Source organism: Lissotriton helveticus, chromosome 8 (assembly GCF_964261635.1).
Source record: "Lissotriton helveticus chromosome 8, aLisHel1.1, whole genome shotgun sequence".
Lineage (NCBI taxonomy): Eukaryota > Metazoa > Chordata > Amphibia > Caudata > Salamandridae > Lissotriton > Lissotriton helveticus.
In genome coordinates this window covers 1,145,062,004-1,145,085,182 of record NC_136069.1, presented here as the reverse complement: position 1 = coordinate 1,145,085,182, position 23,179 = coordinate 1,145,062,004, and the positions used below count along the sequence as shown (strand labels likewise).

The window sequence follows — 23,179 nt, the reverse complement described above, 5'->3', positions numbered from 1 at the left end:
CCTAGGAAGGGGGGTGCGGTGTGTGTGGGCCGCCCCGAGTGTCATCACTGAGGGGGGTGACAAAATGGCAAAAATATGTTTTTAAAATAAAAAAATTCCACTTGCAACCGTAAGTATCTTATTTTTCCTACTTTCTTTAATAATTTCAATGTAGGGGGGTGACAAGACATTTTCCGCCCCCCGGGTACCACTTGACCTTGGTACGCCACGGAGTAGGAGAATTTCTAAAGGGGCAGGCACCACAGCAAAGGGGGATGGGTTTGGGGGACGTGATAAATCCTCTCACTTTGAAGTCAAAGAAAGAAAATTACCTTGAAACTAAAACAGCGTCTGACATTTGATCCCTGTTTCTGAGTGGACAGCAAATGTGAAGAGATAACAAGAATTACAGCCCTGTATACACAGAGGTCGGAGCTCGGAACAACTGAAAGCATCCAGCACTGGTGTTAAATGCTCTTACACAAAGGGAAAAGTTGTCCCTAAACAGATGTTAAAATGGTATATTGGAAGCCTACAAGCTGGGGGCCTACTCGGTGGGAGCGACCAACTAACGAAAAGGAGTGTCTAATAGGAAAGATGTACCACTTAGAAGCAAGGATTTTTTAGGGACACTGAGAGAAGCCAATCAAAAGTAGCGAAGCCCACAAAGATGTATATATTAAAGTTTATATAAGAGGTCTCGAAAGCTCGACCTAAAAAAGGGAAGAAAGAATGTAAAAAATAAAGCAGGAGGAAAATTAAGCTGTAGAAACAAACTAAATGGAAAGGAAGAAAAAAGAAAGGGTCCTTTCCTTGGGGAAATCATTTCCGAGGACTTTCCTTTATACGGCCAATATTGCATGTCTCATTTGCTCACTTATTTAGAAGCAGCCAGGTAGTTCAAAGATGAAAGTATTTTATTTTTTTGGTGTAAAAAAATTGGGTTATTGGTTGCAGGAGGAAGTTCCACTTAGGCAACAGGGACCAGATTAGTTCTCCATAAAAGCTATCTTCTAAGTCCAATGTTGAGTTCCAATTGCGCTGGAGGAAGCCGGGACGAGGAGCTGAGCATGGCAGATGGTGGTTGCTGTAACGCGAAGAGCAAAGAGCAGGTTGAGCATCATGATGGCTACTGTTGTAGCCTGAAGAGCAGGTCGAGCGTCATATATGGTCAGTGCTGTAGCTTCATGTTGGCAATCATCACAGTTTGACATTATTGTAGCACGAAGTGCAGGTCTCGCATTGACGGTCGCTGCGGACTGTCACTGTCAGCAAGAACAGCGAGTTTTACAGGAGCTTCGCGTTGGTGGTATTCAAAGGCGGCAGAGTTTCAGCACTAATGGGCCAGTTCATGGTCACGAGGAGACCAAACTTCAGGATTTTCACCTTTTGTTCAGAAGGAGTACACTCTGATGCCATCCAAGGATCCAGGACCTGGGAGGCCCTTCTTGGGGATCAGGGACTCATTCCAGCAGAGGCCGGCAGTGCTCAGAAGGTCCAGTTGAAGCAGGTTTGCTGGGCAGTTGTAGGGAGGCCTCATAAACATGCCCCTGTAGCTCAAATAGTCAATCAACAGTCCCTTGATGTCACTCTAGTTATCCTGGGATGAAGGCAAGCAGGCCAATTCTTCCTTCTCAGACAGTAAAGCAGTCCTTCAAGCAGTAAGACAGTCCTCTAGTACCAGGGCAGTCCTTGTTCTGTACCTTCCACAGGTCCAGGAGTGTTCTGATGAGTGGCTCTGGAGGTCTAATATTTATATCAGTCTTTGTGTGGGGTTCTCCCTGTCCTACCCCTACTTCTGGCTCGGGACAGTTCCTACCCTTCTCTGCCAAGGTTCCAAACTGTCTGGGGTGTCAAACAGCAGGGCAGGCCTGGTGTCAGCTTCCCTTGTGTGGGCAGAAGGCAAAGCCCTTTGAAGTATAATAGTGGCTGGGTACATCCCCTTATTAGTCATCGAGCCAGGATAGCCAATGCTGTCTGCACCTAAGCCTCCTTAGTGCCACTTTATGGAAGGTATACACAAACCGTAACAGTAGAGCCATTCACAGTCATGTGACCCAGGGCACAAATGGTTGGGACAAAAAAATGCCAACTTTATAAAAGTTTATTGGACAAAAAAGAGGGGGGGACCTGACACCTTCTCAACTTATATGCTGTCTCTTTGTAGCAATGGTCAAACAACAATTATTTTGGTTTGATCAGGTTATTTATTTAACCTTGTCATTCTTTGATATATTTTACTTTTTTTTCACACAAAAATTCAAATATTTAAAAAGAATAACACTAATTAATTCCAAACACATAAACATTAGCAAATGAGAAATTCAATGACTATTTGCTCTGTTAATAAAACTTTATTTTGTCACAATTGGCCATAAAAGCACAATTAATGAATAGTATTTAAAAATCGGATAAAATACAATAAATAAAAAGCAAGATGAAAGGATTTACATTCAACGCGCTGGGAGAACTTTCCCAGGCATCAGCCATCTTATAGAGCAGGGCATAAAGTGTATGTGCATATGCTTTTAGAGGCTAGTTCCATATGATTATTAGCTCCATTTAGTATTACAAGTTTAAGAATTGCACTAAACATAAAAATTGTGACTAAAAAACAAAGGCAAAGTAAGCAAAATAGAAAATATTGTACACAACCGGCATATTTGCCTACAGTTATCATCACAATGCATGAATAAAACCACAAATATTCAGGGGGAAAGGTCTATATACATTCAAAGTTAGGCATTTGGTATTTAAAAATAATTCATTTGTCTTCATGAGCCAAGTAAATACAACTTGTGCAAGAACATCTATTAAAACATGTCATAGACAATTGTCATTCGTATTTAGAGACTTATTCAAGATAGCTCTATGCGAGCACCACATGGTGAATAAAAAGAGTGAAATAAAAAACAATGGGCATGCGTGTGTCAGATTTTAAAATCCTATACACTTTACGACAATATCTCGACCCCAAGTTCCTGCAAAGTTGTAGTAGCCATTGCGACCTGGCCTTCCTGTATCCCTGGCAAAAAAATATCACATGGAGATCAGTCTCATCTACGTTAAGGCACACAGGGCACTCTGCTTTTGTGTAGCCCTCCGACTTTTTTGTAAATTAGCGCAGCGGAAGGACTCCATGCCTAAATTGCAGATAAAGCTTCTTAGCCAGGAGTGGCTGTATGTCGTCCAACACTGGTTCTAAGATGTATGTTGTTTTTACTTACAGGAACTCAGCCGTCAATCTCCCTATTACAGGTCTCATCTCAAGCTGGGAGAGTTTACGGTCTCTATAACTCTCAACTAAAGCTTTTCTTGAAGTTATTTGGGAGATTTCTTCTGCATTGTGCCACAAGCTGCCCCTGCCCAAGTCCTCACATGTTTTCTTGACAAATAACGGCCAAGGCAACTTCCCTGCACCTCGCAACCCCATGACATCGATCAGTTCTTCTCTATAAGAGGCTAATTCAAGGGTGGACCACAGGCGCCACCGGTATAGTAAAGGTCTAAGAGCAGCTCCTTCCTCGATAGGTCTGATCCCTAGCTCCATACGTAGGGGTATTAATGGTGTACTGGGTTGCAATCCAATGAGTTGTCTAGCAAATACATTTTCAGTACGGGCTAGCTGGCCAGATTTATAATGCTCCCATAGCTCGGCTCCAAAAAGTGCAGCCGTCCTGGCCTGGGCCTTGTTAATTTCCACCACTGGACTCACCCATTTTTCGGAACATAACCTATAGAGTTTTAAAATGCTCCCCATAGTCTGGGATAATTTTAAGCCTACTTAACTAATTTGGGCTCCCCAATCCATTTTCTCTGTCAATGTGATTCCCAGGTACCCAAATATAGAAACCATCTCTAGGGATCTTCCATCCAGAGAAGGGTTTGGGCGAGTGGTGGTGCCTACGTTAAAAGCCATGTACTTTGTTTTTTGAAGGTTAATTTCTAGTCCCTGATGTTTACAGAAGGCGCTAAAATTGTCCAGGGTTCTCTGAATTACCATAGGGGATTTGGCAAGCAGGAGGGTATCATCTGCAAACATGAGGGCAGGTATAGTGCGTTTCGCCAACTTGGGAGCATCAATGTTTACCCCAGCATTTAATGATTCTATTAGGCCATTGATAAAAAGGCAGAAGAGAGTTGGGGCCAGTATACAGCCTTGCGGGAACTCTCTCTCGACAGGCAGGGGAGATGAGAGTTCGCCGTTTTTACCAAATCTAATTCTAGCAAAGTTGCCCTCATGTAAGTTTTTTAACTGATGGCAAAGATACTCTGGGACACCCATGTCTAATAGAGTAGCCCAAAGTTTGTCCCTTGGGACCAGATCGAAAGCTGACTAAAGGTCTACAAATATTAGATAGAGTCTGCCACCCTCTATACTGACAGTTTTCCAGAAAATCATCTGTAGCCTTAGGATCTGGTCGGTTGTTAATATCCTTGCTTGAAAACCGGCTTGGAGGGGAGTAAGGATGTTATGTTCCTCCATCCAGTTTTGGAGACACCCCAGTAGGACACGTGCAAACATTTTTTGGCTTACATCTATCAAACTAATCGGACGATAGTTGACAGGTAAGAGCTAGAGCTCTTTTTAAAAATTGGTATTATTTCGGCCCCTGCCCAGGTGGTGGGAATCGCCATGCCTTGGAGAATTGCATTAAACTGGGAAGATAGGTAAGGGGCCCAGACTGTCGGCTCAGAGCGCAAGAGATCACCAGGGATCTTATCCAGCCCTGCGGCTTTTGCTGGTTTAATCATGCCCAAGGCCTCAGAAACTTCTCTCAGCGAAATCGGTGAAGTTTCTGCAGATATCATACAAGGGGATGGTGGGGTCTATGCACTTGTCCTTCCCCGTCATCAACCCTTGTGTAGAGAGATTAAAAATGGTCCTTCCATACTACTTCACTGATATTGGGTACTATGGCTGATTTGCCCTCCGGAGACCCTGAGTTGATAATATTCCAGAAGGTCCTCAGATCATGATATGATAAGGCACTTCTTAGCTCATCCCACTTTTGCGATTCTCAGCTTTTTTTGGCCTTGACAATGACATTCTTATATTTTGCCTCGCTTCTATAACTGCTGGCCTGATATTGCTTTTGATGGCGGTGACAAGGCCGTTTTTAGCCTTGCGGCAATTTGAATTAAACCATGGGTGTTGGGATTTTTTGGATGCCCTGGGCTTTTTGTTTCGGTAAAAAAAAAGCGGCCATGGATGTAAACAGTTCTTGGTGATTTTTAAAGATTGTTGCATTATAACTAGAGGTACCCCTTGTCTGTGCAGCTTGGTGTACAACCGTGAAATATGGGAGGGTTTGTTGATAGAGCATGGCCAGTTTTTCTTCTGACTGGGAGAATTTGCCCCAGCGAACTCTTCTCCCTCCATTAGACTGAATCAGGCCTGTGTCTAAGGCTGGCAATTTAACAGATGAATTCTTAGCAAAAGGTGTAGTTATTGCTAGAATGAGGCATTATGGTCACTATCATAGCAAGGACTGAGTTTAAAATCTAACACTTTATGCCAAAATTTCACATCTACCATAATGTAATCAATAATAAAAGTGTGCCCCTGTCTGATATCAATATTCATACACAACAAACATTAAAACACGTAACATCACTACATCAAACAAATGGCTAACATATCCTTGCACCATTTCTTATTTATCAACAAATCACCTAGAGTTTGCCAATTATTTTGCCTCTCCTGAACAAAACACAGAGAACAATTAATACAAACAGAGGGTGATAGTTTTCATTTAATTTCCCTCAAATTGAATTAGTTATGATTCACAGTTCCTCTGTGTCTCTAAATGCCCACGCGTTTCGAGTCCCAGGCAAGAAGTTCTGGGGCTCTCATCAGGGCTTCGTATTTGTTGAAGACCGGTATAATCTGACGGAAAATGGTCTCACTAATGGTGACGCTCGCAATGGAACTTAGGGTGAATTTTCGAAACTGCACGGGTGCAGCGTTGCTCCCACATGTCCTCTGTACGAAAAATATTACCGAATCGCTGGGGGCTTCATATTTTGTCTGAGCGGGTGCTTGACTCATCCTTCCTTTGGTCACGGCCAGAAAGAATGGAATAAATTAGTGTTATTCTTTTCAAACATTTGAATTTTTGGTGAAAAAAAGTAAAATATCAATGAATGACAAGGTTAAAAAAATAACCTGATCAAACCAAATAATTGTTGTTGGACCCTTGCTACAAAGAGACAGCATATACGTTTAGAAGGTGTCAGTCCCCCCCCCCTTTTTTTTGTCTAATAAATTATATGGCCTAACCCCAGTTGTTGGTTCAACTTTATAAAAGTAGCATTTTCAGAATTGTGACAAAAAATCAGACTGTACCATTAAAGAGCACTTCAAATTCATTTGAATGTAAACAGCATATCTCTATCTGCTCCAAATCCAAAGTTAGGACAGGTTAAATTTAATAAGGTAACCCAATGTTAGTCAAAGGGAGAGATAGCCTTACAGTGAAAAATGACTTTTGAAGTTTTCTACTGCCAGGACATGTAAAACTTCAGTACACATGTTCTAAATTTTTTAATCAATTCACCCTGCCCTAGGAGCCTTTTACTTCTAGCTTAGGGGTGATTTATACTTATTAAATAGGATGGTTTAGACCTGGCAAAAGGTGTGTTTTGCCAGATCGAAATGCAGTTTAAAACTGTGCTGCAGGTCCACTAGTAGCATTTAATTTACAGGCCTTGGGTTAATGTAGTAACATTTTCTAGGGACTTGCAAGTAAATTAAATGTGCCAAGTAGGTGTAAGCCAATTTTAGTATGTTTAAAGTGTACAATGTCCTAAAGCCAACAGAAACAAATTCAGCAAAACAGGAGTAGTGAAGGAAAAAATTTGGTGGAATACCATGCCAAGGATGTCAAGTCTAACATCTGGGTACTCCTTTTTTTACACTAATAATGAGTCTAACAATGAATACTTTATCTTTTTCCCCAAGAAGGTTTACTTTTGTTTCAATAATTTCAAATGATAGCTAGTAGCTGAGATAACTGAGATTAATCGTCTATCCATTGACCTCCTATTACCGAATAGAACACCAAGGGGGTCATTAGGATGGCGGGCAGACTAAGTCCGCCTGCCATCCTATCGGTGATTGGGACCACAAGCCATAAGGGCGGGGGTCCCGCGGGGGGGGATTAGGATGCACCCGCCACTGTGGTGGGCGCATCCTGCATGTTTAGCATTGTGGCGGGCGGTGCTCTCAGCACCGCCTGCCACACTGCTAAAAATGCATGTGACGCATTTACATAAACAAAGCGGCAGGCACTGCGCGGTGCCGGGGCGGTGCCGGGGCGGAAAAGCGGTGGACGGTCTTCCCGCCATACTAATATGGATGGGGGGTCATTTAGCTGGGGATGGCGGGCGGATTGCCCTCACCAGGCCGGCGGTGGCTACCGCCAGCCTGGCGGGGGCAATCCGCCCGCCATCCTAATGACCCCCCAAGTCTTTTGAACTTGTCTCTAGCGGTTATTTCAGTTTTAACCACCTTTAAGCAGTGGAAGTTGCCATCATTTTATTCTAGATGGGTCTGAGTTGATCACAAGAAACTCTGCCTTGTCTTTAATAAGACTATTGTAGTTTAGCACAATACAATAGGTTGCGTCTATCCACTTTTGTATTCTTCCAAATACCTCCACTGCTTTATTGTTATAATTTCCTGAGCGTTTTTTGTAGTTTGAACCCCACATGAGTGCCATTGTCTTACTTGTGAAACTTCACCTTACCGGTCATGCATAGATTTGAAATATAAATTGAACAGGATCAGTGACTAACATGAGCTTTGAGGTTATATACATGACTTTTTGGATAGATACACCTACTTTCCGAAATGTCCTTGCTTGTCTGCAATGCTTGATTTGTGAAAAAGTAACTGGCAGGGACCCAACTATCTCTCAGGAGGCCACTGCTGCTCGCGCTCCCCACTGCCCTGCCAGTGCTGCCAAATGCCATGCTATTCACTAGCCATCACACTCCTATAAATGTCACAGTTTGGACTATTCCATGTCACTCAAAGCTGTAACAAGCATTGGCAATGTGAATAGGTCTGCCTTTAAAGGAATGTTGTTTGGTAATGTGAAGTATTACAAATAATTGGCAAGGGAATAGATATTTATTTGTGTGTCAGCTATGAACTGTAGGATAATATTAGTGTAGGTTAAAAGGTCAGATGACAGTTGCATGGCAAGCAAGACCGAAAAAAATCCATTTATGTTAATGACTGTCCTCCTTCCATCTGTGCTGCTGCCAGAGAAAAACAATATAATTTATCTAATTATCTAAGACACGTTAATAGCATTTCAGTATCATGTGTGTGCCCCTGAAATTTCAAGTTTAAACAACTAGATAAATAAGCAAAATGATCACAGCTGCATGCTCTTTTTTTGGCTCGCACACTTCTGCCCAATCAAAACATGTACTCCTGGCTCTCAACATGTGGGTGGATCCAAAGCCCCTTTCTAGTGACTCTCACATAATTGTTTGGCGACAGTTGCCCTGTCAAGTCATGTTAGATATGACAGCCTTAGGAGGTCTTCCCAACAACTCTTTGCCTTCCTCCTCCACTTTTCTGACCTCTTTTTTGCTGGTATTAGGATTCAGTGCACTTTACCACTGCTAACCAGTGCTAAAGAGCGTGTGCTCTCTCCCCTGAAGATGGTAATATTGGTTCATCCCAAATTGGGACAATTAATTTACTTATAGGTCTCGTGTAAAATGATACCCTGTGTCCCCAGGCCTGTAAATTAACTGCTACTAGTGGGCCTTCATCACTGACTGTGCCACCCACTTAAGTAGCCCTTTAGCTATGCCTCAGGCCTGCCATGGCAGAGCCTGTGTGTGCAGTTTACACTGCCATTTCGATCTGGCAAAATAAACCTTTTGGCCTAAGTAACTGGTGGGTCGTCACCCACTGGACTCAGGCCGCGACAGCCATGCAAGCATAAACTGCAGAAATCATTCACCAAGAATCCATCCAAGTAATCCATTGTAATCCATGTTTATTCCAAAGTTTTTCACTCATTTCCAAATTCACACAAGGGCTGCATAATCCCAAACTTTAAATGCTAAAGAATTGTCCATCTAGGCTTTTTACTGCAGCACGTTAGAATTCAAATTATGTCGTAGCTTGTCATACAAATATTCAACCAATGCATTTCAGGCAGAAAAGCTCTTCGTCAGGGGTCTGTGATGTAAAAGAGGCCCATCAATAACCATGAATAATCACAAAACACAACCAAATCATGCTGTAACCAATAACACCACAGAGTTCGTGATCAGTTTGATCCAAAGATTATAATGGAAGAGTGCACAAACGAAAATGTCCGATGCTGAATCAGTGTGCAATTACAGCATAAATGAAATGTGCCCAATTTTAGACAAAACCCTGTACAGAAACAAATTGTGTAACTACAACAAGAAAACTTACAATCAATCTTTCTCTGGAACACCTTGCGCCCTGAAGTCAGAATGAGTCCCTCAACTATTTCCTTCAAGAAGAAGTCAAAGTACTCCTTATGAACACATTTCTTCCCTAGCTACTAAGATATCTCAATCACACTCATGACTACTCTCACCGGTGACTTCAGTGTTTTCAACTCATCAGTCCTGTCTCTACCCTCCCATTTCTTGACACTGCCTGATCCTACAATTTTATTGACTATGATAATTTGGCTTTTATTGATTTATCTCCTTTGCTCTTGAACATTGTAAAGCGTACCCTTACTTCTCTGGGTGCTACCTACATCCTGTGGTTTTCTTGTTCATATCTGATTTTCTTGTTATCACTGCACTGCTCTCTGTAAATTTGTAAAGCGCTCGGGTTTGCGCTATAAAAAAAACGATCAAATAAATAAATGTATACTATCAAACCTCAACCAAACAATAAATTCACTTTGCAAAAATGTAAGATCTACATCTCTGTTATCTCACCACCGTAAGTGTGGGCATTTGAATTTCACCCCAAAAGTGCTGTGCGCAAAATGAACTGATCTTAAGTAAGCCTATTGTGAACCCCACAGGTGAAATCTCTCCATTTAAACTGTCATGAAATTAAAACAAAACACGAGACTACAATGATTGGTCCAAAAAGTAAACATAGAATAAATGTGTGAATCCTATCGTTAAAACAGATCATGAATGTCATAATCGTACATAAGAGCTTAAATCATACTAATGACCAACAATACTGGTTGATTCTAAATAAAAAGATGCAATCTACAAAGTATTAGATGTGAACAATAATGTGAAAATAAACATTATGCGTCATGAATTGACTCAAAATTTTTTGTTTAAAGGGTTGACATTAACATAAAAAAATAAAATAAAAAAACAGTGCCCTATGAATAATTGTTCCATTGTTTGATGATGTAAAGATGGCATCCGCCAATGAGTTGGATACACCCTAGCATCTTCAAATTGTCTCCAAGATTGGATTTTGCTCTTTATTCAATTTCACGTCAAGGTGCAAACGATTGGACAGGACTGAAATATGCAATGGTCAAAAGAAGTGATAGAATGCACACATTCTTTTGCTCATAATCAGCAGTTTTTGGAGAACTGCTCAATGGCAAGGTTCTGGCATGCTGCCCTGACATGTGCTCTGTTCAAGTTAATGGAAATAGAATTGTCATATCTAGCTGGTGAGTCGTCACCCAACATACTTGAGCCGCAACAGCCATGCAACATAAGTTGCAGAAATCAAACACCTAGAATCCATCTAAATAATCCATTGTAATCCATGTTTATTGCAATGGTTTTAAGTAATTTCAAATTCACACAAGGGCTGCATAATACCAAACTTTAGATGCTAAAGAAATGCCCATCCAGGCTTTTTTTTGCAACACGTTAGAATTCACATTATGTCCTAGGTAGTCACACAAATATTCGCCCAAATCATTTCGGGCAGAAAAGCCCTTTATCAGGGGTCTGTAAGGTAAAAGAGGCCCATCAATCACCATGAATAATCACAAGACACAAACATAAATGAGACGTTTAAACTGTATTTGACATGTTACTATCAAAAGAGTGAATACACAGAAATCACCACCAAATCATGCTGCAACCAATAACACCACAAAGTACGTGTTCAGTGTGATCAAAAGGTTATCGTGAAAAAGCACATAAATGAAAATGTCCGATGTTGAATCTGTGTACAATTACTCCACAGTGAAATGTGCCAAATATTAGACTTAACCCTGCTCAGAAACTAATTGTGTAACATCAAACCTCAAACAAACAATAAACTCACTGCAAAAATGTATGATCCAAATCTCTGCTATCTCACTGCCGTAACCGGCAGCGTGACCATTTGACCCTGACGCCAATAATGTTGTGCCCAAAATAACCTGATCTTAAGTAAGCCTATTGTGAACCTGATCACCTTTTGACAGACTCAAACCTTCCCTTTTCATACATATAAGTCACCCCTAAAGTAGGCCCTGGACAACTCAGAGGGCAGAGTGCAATGAATTTAAAAAAGCAGGGCAAGTACTTTTAAGTTTTACATGCCCTGATAGTGAAAAACTCTCAAAGTTGTTTTTTCACAACAACATGGCCTATCAATCCCATTGGATAAAATTGAGATTACCGTAATCCATTTTATAAGTGTAATTTCCAATTGGGAAGAGATAAGCCCTCAAATCTGGTGTCTCTGGAATCTTAATTTAAAATCCTAAATTATGGTGAAGTCGGAATTTAACTTACAACTTTGAAGATGCCACTTTTAGAAAGTTGTACTATACACAGGGTTGGGCCCTTATTGTCAGTTAGGCTGAGCCACCTAAAAGCCCAACAAACAAAACCATGCCAAAACTGACTCTAGCTCAAATATATAAAATAAATCCAAAAATGCTATATTCAATTAAAGCGATTACTGTTTAATCTTTTTAAAACAACACTTTCTTTTTTTGTTATTTTTTGTCAAACATAGAAAACCATACAAAATTAATCCACAAATTGTATCCCTCCCACCAACAAAAATGAACACAAAACAGTGAGTACAAAAAAAATCTTTCACCTTTGCTACACCAATTGTTAATTCCCTGGAATTCGAAGTCTCTCTGTATTTAAAACAATTTTCAATTGTGACAGTAGTCCCACTAATACTCGTCAACACATTTCGAAACTCCTACATAAATAATCCTTTGTGGGGTTCTCCTCAGGACACAGAACTGATATCCACTCTCAGATGGCTTGAAGCATAAGCACTAATGCGTTGTTTGGATTCTGTAACTGAAAAAAAGGGTGACAGAACCCTTCTACTCCAAACAAACGATGCCTCCCTGGACAGCGAGTAAACGCCCAAAGTGCTGTGAAAAACCATGCGGATTCTGAAAAAATTTCTCAAATTGCTCAAATGACGAGTCTAAAATCAATAGGGGACCATGTTTTCCATTCCAGGGTATGAACAATTGCTGTAGCAAAAGATACAAACCTGGTGAAAGAAGTCAGATGTAGGCAGAAGGTCATTGTCCATGAAATCAGAGAGCAGTTGAACTTTTTTGAATTGTTTGATAAGGGGATATCCATGATTTTCCCTTTAGTCTGTGCTCTGGATATTGTAAAATAAGAACTGACTTATTGGTGTATTGCATTCATGTCATTTGTGTATTATTTTTTGTGTGCATTTGTGTGAATTGATTTTGTTTGTATCCTCTATTTTGTATTAATTTCTGTTGGTGGGAGGGATAACATGTTTTGATTAATTTTGTATGGTCTTCTATTTTTAACAAAAAATAACAAAAAACGAAAGTGTAAAAAGATAAAACAGTGATCGCTTTTGATTGAATATAGCATTCTTGGGTTAACTGTATATTTTTAAGGTAGAGTCAGTTTGGGCATTGTTTTGTTTGTTGAACTTTTAGAAAGTTGGCATTTTCTTACTTTAGCTATTTTGTGTCTGCTGCCTGTCTTTGACCACATGTCTGGGGTGGGTAACAGCTGGCATTTGTGTATTCCTCCTAGACAGCCACAAACAATGGGAGCATAGGTGTCACTTGATGGACCATCCTGGGAGGATGAGAGGGAGGAGTTGGACCCTGCCTCACTTACACCTGAATATGCTATGTCCTGTCCACACACAAAAGGATGCATAACACCCTATAGTAAGTCTGGAGCCAGGGCACAAAGGACCGAGTCTTTGAAGTCTCCCCCACTTCAAAGGCACAACTGGGTATAACTACCTGATCTCAGACACCACCGCTTCTCTACACTTCTAGACCAGTGGATACTCTGTCAGGAAGAAGCACTGCTGTACTGCTGAAAGGACTGTCGCTCTGTTGGACCGCTACTCTGCTGGATTCCTGCTTTGTTGTTCTTACCTGCTGTCCTCTTGTCTAGGTAAGAATGACTGGACCTGAATCTCTTGAACTCAGAACCCAGAGTGACTCAAAGCGCTAGTTGGCTGAAGCCTCAGAGATATAACAGGCTTCCAAGGACCTTGATTCTACCCTGCCAAGTGGTGCCACCTCAGTCCTGAACCCTATAAAGTGGGTCTAAGGTGCTTACCAGCAGAATCAACGCATCTACTCTGCTGAGCGGTGCATCCTTGAGCCAAAGCAATGCATCTGCTTAGCTGAGAGGTGCATCCTTGAGCAGAATCGATGCATCGCAGCTGTTCTGTGGATTGGGCCCAGTGCATAATCTGTCTATCATAATCCCACTGCCCAGTTCCAAATAATGGGGGTCCAATCTGATCCTATTAGAATTATGGAAGTGACAAGTCAGGGGTGTCACTGCTACCGTTTATTGTTTGCTGTTTAAATAGGTCCTCTAATTAGTAGGCTGGAGTCTAATGCTCTAATCAAGACTATGCAATTCCATGGTAAGAGCACTAAGATCTTGATGCATGCAGATGATATTGCATTAGTGACACCCGACCCAGCGACATCAATGTGAGTGGTTGTAAAAAAAGCTTCGGAATTTGGGAAAGTGTCTGGTTACTCCCAAAATCAGCTTAAGACTCATATGATACCCAAAAAATATGTACAAACTGCTGATGTTCACATTGTTAGAGAAGCAGTTTAAATGGAAATTAGTATTACAGCAGAGTTAGAGCAGATTGCGGAAACCAACCTAGCCTTAATACTTTGTAAAGCAAAAAAGATATTTATGGAGGATGGATAACTTACATATGTCCATTATTGCCTGCTGTAATGTTGTCAAGATGTTATTCCTACCCAAGGTGCTGTATCTCTTCAGGGCAATTCCTCTTGACTTTGAAAATCAATTGTTTAAAATGATGAAAGATATGGTCAGCAGCTTTATCTGGTTGTATGCTAAGGCCAGAAGGGCTCTTACATTTCTGATGCTAAACAGAGAAAGAGGTGGTGGGCTTTTCCCCATTTCAAATTCTATCAGTGGGCTGCTGCTCTACAATACATGAGCTCTCTTATTGGTGGTAGCGAAGGGGCAGATTTATGATGACTGGCGCATCCCCAGGGATGCGCCAGTCATATTGCGCCGCTGCTCCGCCACCCATGGTGGGCCGCATTTACAATGCGGCGCACCATGGGGCAAAAACGGCACAGATGCCGTAAAGGCGGCGCATTGCTGGAGTTGCGTCGCAAGCGCGACGCAGCTCCAACAAGGCTAGGGGGTGCCCTATCTGACCAATGCTGCGTCAAGACCTACGCCTGCTTCAAGCAGGCGCAGGGTTTTGACTCAGCATTGGCCTGAAAGTGACTGAGTGAAATCTCATAGATTTCACTCAGCCACTTTTGCGAGGCGCACCTGCCCCGGAACGCCCACCCTGCGCCGGAACGCCCACAAGTGGCGCAGGGCTTTACAAGGTGACGCATCTGCCTAGATGCGTCACGTTGTAAATGGGTTGTAGGGATGCGCCACGTTTACGCCGCAGTTGCGTGACGTAAACGTGGCGCATTACCATCATAAATCTGCCCCTTAGTGTGGCTTTTAAGATTTGGGCAAAGATGAAGAAAATAAATGGATTAGGCAAACTCAATTACTGTACCCCAATGTGGGAACCTCTTTGTCCTCCCTTACTGTTGCGGGATTCCTGTTGTCACATATGGGAGGCCAGGGGTCTAAGTAGACTAGGGGACTTTTACATAGGAGACACAATTGCATAATTTGAAGAACTGCCGCAGGATTTTGGGCTGGACAGGAGGGAATTTTTTTAATACCTTCAGATTCGTGATTTTCTCTCCAAAACGGGAAGGGGATCGAGCGGATTTGTTAAGCTGACCTTGATGGAAATCATGAGGATTGAGTCTAGATGTACTATTAGTCAGATTTATGAATATCTCAGTGGTGGCATGTCTGATGATTTGGAAAAATATTTTGGCAAATGACAGAAGGGGTTAATTACTACTAATTGTTGTTTTTATGAACCTTTAGAACCTAGTTGCACTTTATTGTTATCTGCAGGATTGCAGGCGCAAAGTTTTAAAACCACTTTTTGACCTATACTATATGCTGGCAAAAACTGCTCAATGGGGAGGGAATGCTGGAATTGGCCGACCTGCTGTCAAAGTCAGGAGGCAGACCTGGTGCACATGTTCAGTTCTTGTCCCGCACTGGATTTATTGAAACAAGAGATAAACAGATTTACGGAAACATCATTATCGCTGGACATTACAATGATCCCTCAGCTAGTACTACTAGGCAAACATAATGATATGGTCACTAGGTCAGGGGAGCTTTTCGTTTTTGTAGCAATGGCCGCAGTCCGGATCGGCATAGCGTCAGCATGGCATGGCCAACATCCCCGACATTCATGAATGGTTAGCTCAATTACTGCTGATTTAAAACCTAGAACTTAACCTATATATCTGAAAAGGAAGAAAGGCCAGGAAAAGGTAGAGGACACATCTGGGCCCCACTACAAATCTGGGCGAGGACACGCCTGTTGACACATGGGAAGTGAATGGGCCTTTTTTATATATCCCTCTTTAGAAGGTGTCTTAATTGAATGGGTATGAAGTTTTTGTATTATGTTCTTTTTTGATTATGGGGAGCACTACATGCACTTTAGCTTCGCCCCCTGAGCCTCTCCTTTTTTCTCTGAGATGTGAATGAAGGTTATGGCCTCATGGAATACCCTTATTGTTTATCATGCTGTGGCATTAAGAGGTCGCCAGAGCGGACTCGCTGATAGAAATATGCATTTACTTGTTTTGCATTGGTCTATATTTGAAGCACTATGAATGAATGAATGAAGGGTTTTTTATATAGTGCATGGCTACCCGGAGGCATCCCAGCGCTTACAGCGGAAGGAACAGCGCAGCAACCAAATTAAGGAAATAGTCAGGTCTTTAACAGTTTATGGAAGATGAGATGGTTAGTTTCTTTCCGTAGATCAAGAGGAATGGAGTTCCACAGTTTTGATGCATTATATGAGAACAGGCGGCCTCCAATTCTGGCTTTCCTAATTTCTGGGATGGTGGCTAGTTATACATGGTCTGATCTAAGGCGTCTGTTGGCACGGTAGGGGCCAATAACTATTTGCACCTTACCCTCCATGCTAACTCTCTGTAGGTCTCTGTAGCTATTGTTATTTGAATAGTTGTGTATCTTATGTAACTATGCTAATTTTCGCTCTAAATTATTGCATTTACGGACCGTTCAACTTAACTACAGTTTCTTATACTTCTGTATTCTCCTCTTGTGGGAATAATTAAAAAATACTCAATAAATATATAAGAAAAAAAATGAATAGGCTTTGTCCTGTCCCCACACAAAGGGCTGCATACCCCGTGTAGTGAGACTGGAGCCAGAGCATGAAGGGTAGGACTTCTGTGCACTTAATGGGCCTGTCCTTGAAGTTTTTCCCACTTTAAAGGCCAAACTGGCTATAAGTATGGGACCACTGACACCACCACCTCCGTACACTTCTGGACCTGTGAAGACTCTGCTAGGAAGAAAGACTGCTGTGCTGCTGAAAGGACTGCCACTCTGCTGAACTTCTGTTTTCCTGAACTCCTGCCTTGCTTTGCTGACTTGCTGCCTGCTGCCATCTTGCTTGGGTTTGAGGGCCTGGACCTGGATCACCTGAACCCAGAGTGACTCCAAGGGCTTGCTGGCTGGCCTCCTAATATGAAGTCTCAGAGACATAAAAGACTTCCAACCAACCTGCTTCTGCACATGGACTCTGCCATCTGTGAGTCTGGCCTGCCAAGTGGTGCCACCCTAGTACCAGACCGTTGCAAGTGGGACCTAAGGTGTTTCTCCAGTGGAACAGACCCATACTCTGCTGAGCGACGAATCCCCAAGCTGAACCAACGCATCCTCCCCCCTTGGCTGAGCAGAACCTACGCATCACCGCTGTTGTGTGGATTGGACCAATCACAAAAGACTTGCATCGCCGCTGCATCCCTTATCTGGGACCGACGCATCGCCTTTGAAAACAACACTTTGCAATGCTTTTCCAGTGCAAACTCCTCTCATCCCTCGATGATGACAGCCTTTACAATGATGATGGACCTCTGCATTGAAGCTTTACCACTCATCGGAAACGACGCATTGTCTCAGCTGTGCTTCAACACTAGCCTGCGCATCGCCAGCCCGGTTGACAGGATCCTCAACATCAGCACATCAGGATCTCGCACCACAGTCCTGTTGCATTTCGAACCAATGCTTTCACTCTGCTGAGTGACGCATCTACTATGAGGATCCACACAACACTCCGCAGCCAGGATTTAAGGTACTTTGGTTCTACTGGCCTAACTGGGTTCCTGTAGCTGGTCTGCCCTCCATTGCAGTCAGCCTGAAGTTTGACTTTGTTTGGCACAACCAGAATTTGGAACTGCTTGTCTGTTAATCAGTAAAAACTGAAAACAGTTATGATAAATACCCTTCAAAAATCAAAATCCCCATCAAGATGCTTATACTATGAATTATTATCTCAAGATTCTAAACTCATTAACATAGAATCCAATGAAAGAAAGTCACTACCTGATCTCTGACTGACCCCCTGCACTCTGAAAGCTCTTTTGGAAACTTCTAGGGATATGTTTTGTAAAAATACTTTTCACACTAACACAGCATGTGCCGATAGTCAAGCTTCTGCCACAAAATGGAAGCTCAGTAGAAATTCACCCTTGTTCCCACTTTCCATAATTCTGCAAGCCAAAAGTGAACTTTTCATACCTAACACAAAAAGAAAAAAGAGCTGATGTACAATACCTTATTTTTATTTCCAGCACTGTCAGACTGAGTGGAGAGCTATTTTGTGGTCACCTTTTTGGCATTTAGAATTCACACCTTTTCTGGAACACAGTTTTGGGTCATATCGGTACAATTTCTGCCCAACTGTGTAATATTTTTAGGCAGACTGATATTACAATCTAAACTAGTGAATTCTTTGACTAGGATTTAGGCTATTTGCAATTAATTGTTAAACATTTTAGGGATATCATAAGTATAATTCTTTGGCTGGGTAATTAAAGAGACATTTCACTTCCATAGGGAGTGTTTTTGTCTGGGTAAAGTGTCTTGCTTTGGTGTTATACATCAATAAGGTAGGCATTAGAAACACGGTTTGGTAGTGGAAGTGGAAGTTATAAATGGATGAGCTGGGAATACACATATTTCAATTTGCAGCTATATTCGTGTCCTACATTCTTTTTATCAATTTGATTGGTAAAAGTAGCAGTGCTTCTTTTTTCAAGCTTCATTCACAACATACTTACTCTTGTGCATGCTCAAAACTTTGCATAGTGTTTACTTACCTTCTTCGTAAATTCCGCAGTTGCAATGTGTGATTCCTGCAAGGTGATAGCATACATTAATTTCAGAGTATGCATCTGTCGTGAGGCTCTCCCTCTCATTCGCCGTCTCTTTTCTCAGACTAATCCTAAAGAACGCTTTTGGCAGATTGCTCCAGTCCATTTGAATGAAAGCGAGAATTTAAATAAAGTAAGAACAATCACAATAAGGTAGTTCAAGGAACAGTGGTTGCAGAAAAATATTTCTGAAATTTAAAAAAATGTTTTGAAATGTGTAAAAAATGTGTCACTGTCTGAGATGTAAAAAGCATGCATATGTACTTTTACTTTTAATTATACAGTCATGCTCATTCAGGAATATTCTATATACAACAAGAAAAATTATGAAAATTTAGTGTTGTAATAAAGGGTGGAAGAAACAAGCGCATACTGGATCAAGGAACCTTTTCGTTCTTCTGTCTGAGAGCTTTGGAGCTAGGCGCATTAAAGGATGCACAGGGGAAGACTACAACAAAGAGATATTGTGAACACTAGTGGGTACTAGTCATGTCATCAAACAGAGCAATCAAATAATGACACTGAACAGAAGTTAATGTTGATCATAAGTCAACTGCATGTACATTACATTATTAGACTAGTAAGCAACATCAATCCCAAATAAGTTAATTTAGGAACATCAAAGCTCTAACGTCTAGTGGAATATATATTTTTTCAAACACTCTTTTAAGAGAGGCACTGCCATAAATTGCACTTGAATAAATTGGATGTTAAAAAGGCAAAGAGTAGAAACAAAATGATGTAATATAGTTCATTTTGGTGTGACAATCTATAGAAGGCACTGTGTTAAGAACAGTGAGTTGATATAGTACACGACTACAGAAGTACAGACTATCAGACAAAGTAAAGGGGTTATTTTCACAAGTAGATTTAGAGAGAAAGACATGTTTAAGAACTTCAAGAAACAGAAGTTACAAGACCAAAACTATCCTGGAAAAATCTGAAGGCTTTAGGATGGATGTGACTTACTTTCTTTGTGTCATAAATTACATTCCATTAAGGGTACAATTTGTACTTAACCTAACACTGTAATGCTTGACCAAAAATTAAATTGCTTATAAGATATCACTATGCCCACTATATGCTACAAAACGTGAACCCATTTTATGTATTCATGAACTGTGGTTTGATTTTCTAAACAGGTATTGTTACAGCAATATTTGTGCACTTTGTAGCATTTCCCAATATTTAAAAACATATCTACTCAGTGCTTGTTCATCTCTATGTCTACTTGAACATCTAATCTTAAACTAAATAACGAGTACATGCTAGCTACAAATGTTTACTTTAGAATATACAACTCATAATACAGGCACAAGTATCAAATAAGCTCATTTATTGCATTCATCTTCAAGGCTTTGATCGAAAATGTCCTTAAGTATAAAATTGTATTTTGACAGAGAATCTAATCTAACATCCACCCATTATTAAGGAGCAATAATGTGATTTTACAGTTCTAAAATGCCAGTTTAGCTGCATGCAAAAATATGCAAAGTTTGATGTCAGAGAGCACTTGGGTAAAGGAATTTTAAATCTGCCCATTAAAATATACACACACCAAAATATTATTTGATAGATATATAAAGACATTAAGTTGCCTTCAAATTATATTCATTGTCCCAAAACAATTTTAGTTTGTTTGGGATTAATATTTTTGGGGATTTGAATAACACTATAAACCACTCAGGCTGATACTGCCAGCTTGATTTAGCAATCTTACAGCACTTCAAAACTGGTGACTGGGATGCCTAAAGGAATAATGGGAAAGACGGACCCCAAGCAGGGAAAATTGCTCTTTGAACATAAGGAGCCAGAAACTATGGCAATGACTCTGATCTCCCCTCAACGGGCGAATTTCGCATAGTGTGCTTTTGCCTAAACATGGAAAATTAAACATGATTACACCCAATTACACAAAATTAAAAACTGGCATTTCGCCTATATTTTAGCATTAAATGCATCCTTATGTACATTTTGGACATGAAGATGCATTTCCCGCTAAATAATTTGTGCAACAAACATAAGCGTCATAAACAGCAGACATTGCGTTCTGGTTATTTGCATTGTTCCATTCGTTTCCCCGAAATTTTTGCTTTGAACATCACATAACACAAAATTACGTGAGGTTATACCTAGGTAACATATATTTCGCCTGGGCCTGGAAAAATCAGTGGATTTAGAACCACACCTTAAAGAAATTCTGTTTGAAATGAGGTCAAGCCTAAAGATGTTTGATGAAAAAATTGATCACTTCATCACGTGACCGGATCTAATGAAGGGAACTAGATCAGGTGGAGTGCAGAGTCTCCACACTCGAGAAGACCTTATGAACATAGTAAGCCACCCTGAGAAGGATTTGGTAGGGACATTTCTGAAAAATGAGGACTCCAGGGACAATAACATTTGAATAGTAGAGCTAGAAGAAATCAGAAATAATGCCAATCCTGATTTTTTTGTTGAGAAACTACTAGGGGATAAACCAAGAAGTTTAATTTTTCAGAGCTGCTCATAGTGGAAAGGCCCCAACCAAGCGACGCCCCAGACCAATCATCGCGCACCTCTTAAATTATTAAGACTGTACTGTGCACTTAGACTAGAAAAAGAGAAAGGGTGACTAAAATATCAGGGATCAGTAATTTTGCTGTACACCGACTTAGTAGCTGTCATCCAGGAAGCCAGGGGATATGTATGCAACCAGAGCCTAATTTTTCTCAGATACTTATTGAAAAACAAACTCTCAGAGAACTAAGCGGTGCATTGACAAACTTTTTCTACATTACTGCTGGCAACCGCACCTGATGCACTGAAGTGATAAGGTGCCCACTAATGTAATTTTGCCTGATGCAGTCACTAATAATTAAGTAGCTCAGGATGATTTTCATAGAACATAAGTAGCTCTTATTACAGAAAAGGTTGGAGAACCAGGCTCTACACAGAACCCACGACTAGAGTACATAGAAATCGCAACATTCTGCCTCTTTCCCAATTGACGAGATATGAGCAGGGTTGCACTCTGCCATTGCAATGGAGTGCTGGCCTCCTGGTTAAGGGAAGCTCACATAGACAGAAGCAATGAAGTTTCAACAAACTGCTTCCTCCTATTCCCTAAACTTCTAAGGCATCCTACTATTTGCCAAAACAATGATAGTAATGTGTTTGGGACTCAAATGTCTATAATGGATATAAGTCGATGGAGATTGTCTCAAAGAATTTTGTGTATGACCGCTCAGTTTTGGTGTGAAAATTACATAAATAAAGTTCTTAACAAAAGAAAGTAAAAAAAAACAATGAGAGTAACAAAGGGAATTTAACTAGGAAATATTTAGCTTCTGAGGTTACTTAGAAATCCGAATACACTGGTGGAAGTCATAGACGCTCCCTCTTACAGATGGCACCAGAAAACCAGACCTGTAGTTCCCACTTAGATGGGGCAAGAATTGGTTAATTATTTGGGTATTTACATTAAAATAGACAGGGAGTTGGTCCTCAGGGACAACCATGGACCAATTGTGGACAGGCTTGCATGCAGACTGAGAGATTGATTCAGTTCCAACTCGTCATTGCCAGCAGAATTGATGAAGATGCTGCTCTTACCCAAGTTCCTATACTTGTTCACTAACATACCCATTCCTCTTAGTAAGAATTTCTATGCCAAGCTCCATACACTGTTAACCAGATTAGTGTGGGCACAAAGAAACTCAAAGGAGTCTTCTTGGTTCCAGATTTAGAGAAGTACTACAATGCAGTACAATCACAAGGCCTGATTCAGAAAGGAAAAGTTAGACCAGAAGTCTAAGTTTCAAACTGCAGTCTAACTTTAGACCTGAACTTTCGGTTTAGACCCGAATTTAGACTTGAGGTGAAACTTAACCTTTGTGAATTGGGCCCACAATTTGCATTACAGAGTTGGCCCTCAAAGAAGAGCTCTCAACCTGCCAGTTAAGGGGGATTAAGTGAATAAGGGAGGTATGGGAATGGTACTGACCCGTAAACAACCCAAACCTTACAAGTTTATCCAAAATGTCAGGTGTATACACTAAGCAGTCTGGATGGCTGCCTCGGCATCAGGCAGACCATGTGTTTACTTGCTGAAGCTTAAGATTGCTAAAAAACCCACTTTACGCCCATAACTAGACACAGAGGTGATGTAGAGAATGCACTGCATTTTTAAAACAAATGGGATAGCTTTTTCCTAACTGTATGTTTGTAACACTTCAACAATTCTGCAAGAATCTTGTGACAAACCCTCTTAATATATACATTCCCAAAGGAACAGGTAGAGTTCCCACTGATGACATTAATGATTCACACCAAAAATATGAGGGGATGGATCTCGAAATTATATTGCTCTTGTTCTGATATACTAGTGAAATGGACAACCACCCTCTGAGAAAATGGGAGGAAGATACTGGGGAAGAGATAGGCCCTAAGAC

General features: G+C 41.0%; 1 protein-coding gene across 1 annotated transcript in view; it reads right to left on the bottom strand.

Moving 5' to 3' along the window:
* Positions 1-23,179, bottom strand: part of NMS (neuromedin S) — a 307,847-nt gene that overhangs the window by 109,112 nt on the left and 175,556 nt on the right. The window contains exons 7-8 of the mRNA XM_078656141.1: positions 19,120-19,194; positions 18,693-18,728 (exon numbers count right to left, since the gene is read on the bottom strand). Of these exons, the coding sequence (XP_078512267.1) occupies positions 18,693-18,728; positions 19,120-19,194 (111 nt within the window). The remainder of the gene's footprint in view (positions 1-18,692; positions 18,729-19,119; positions 19,195-23,179) is intronic.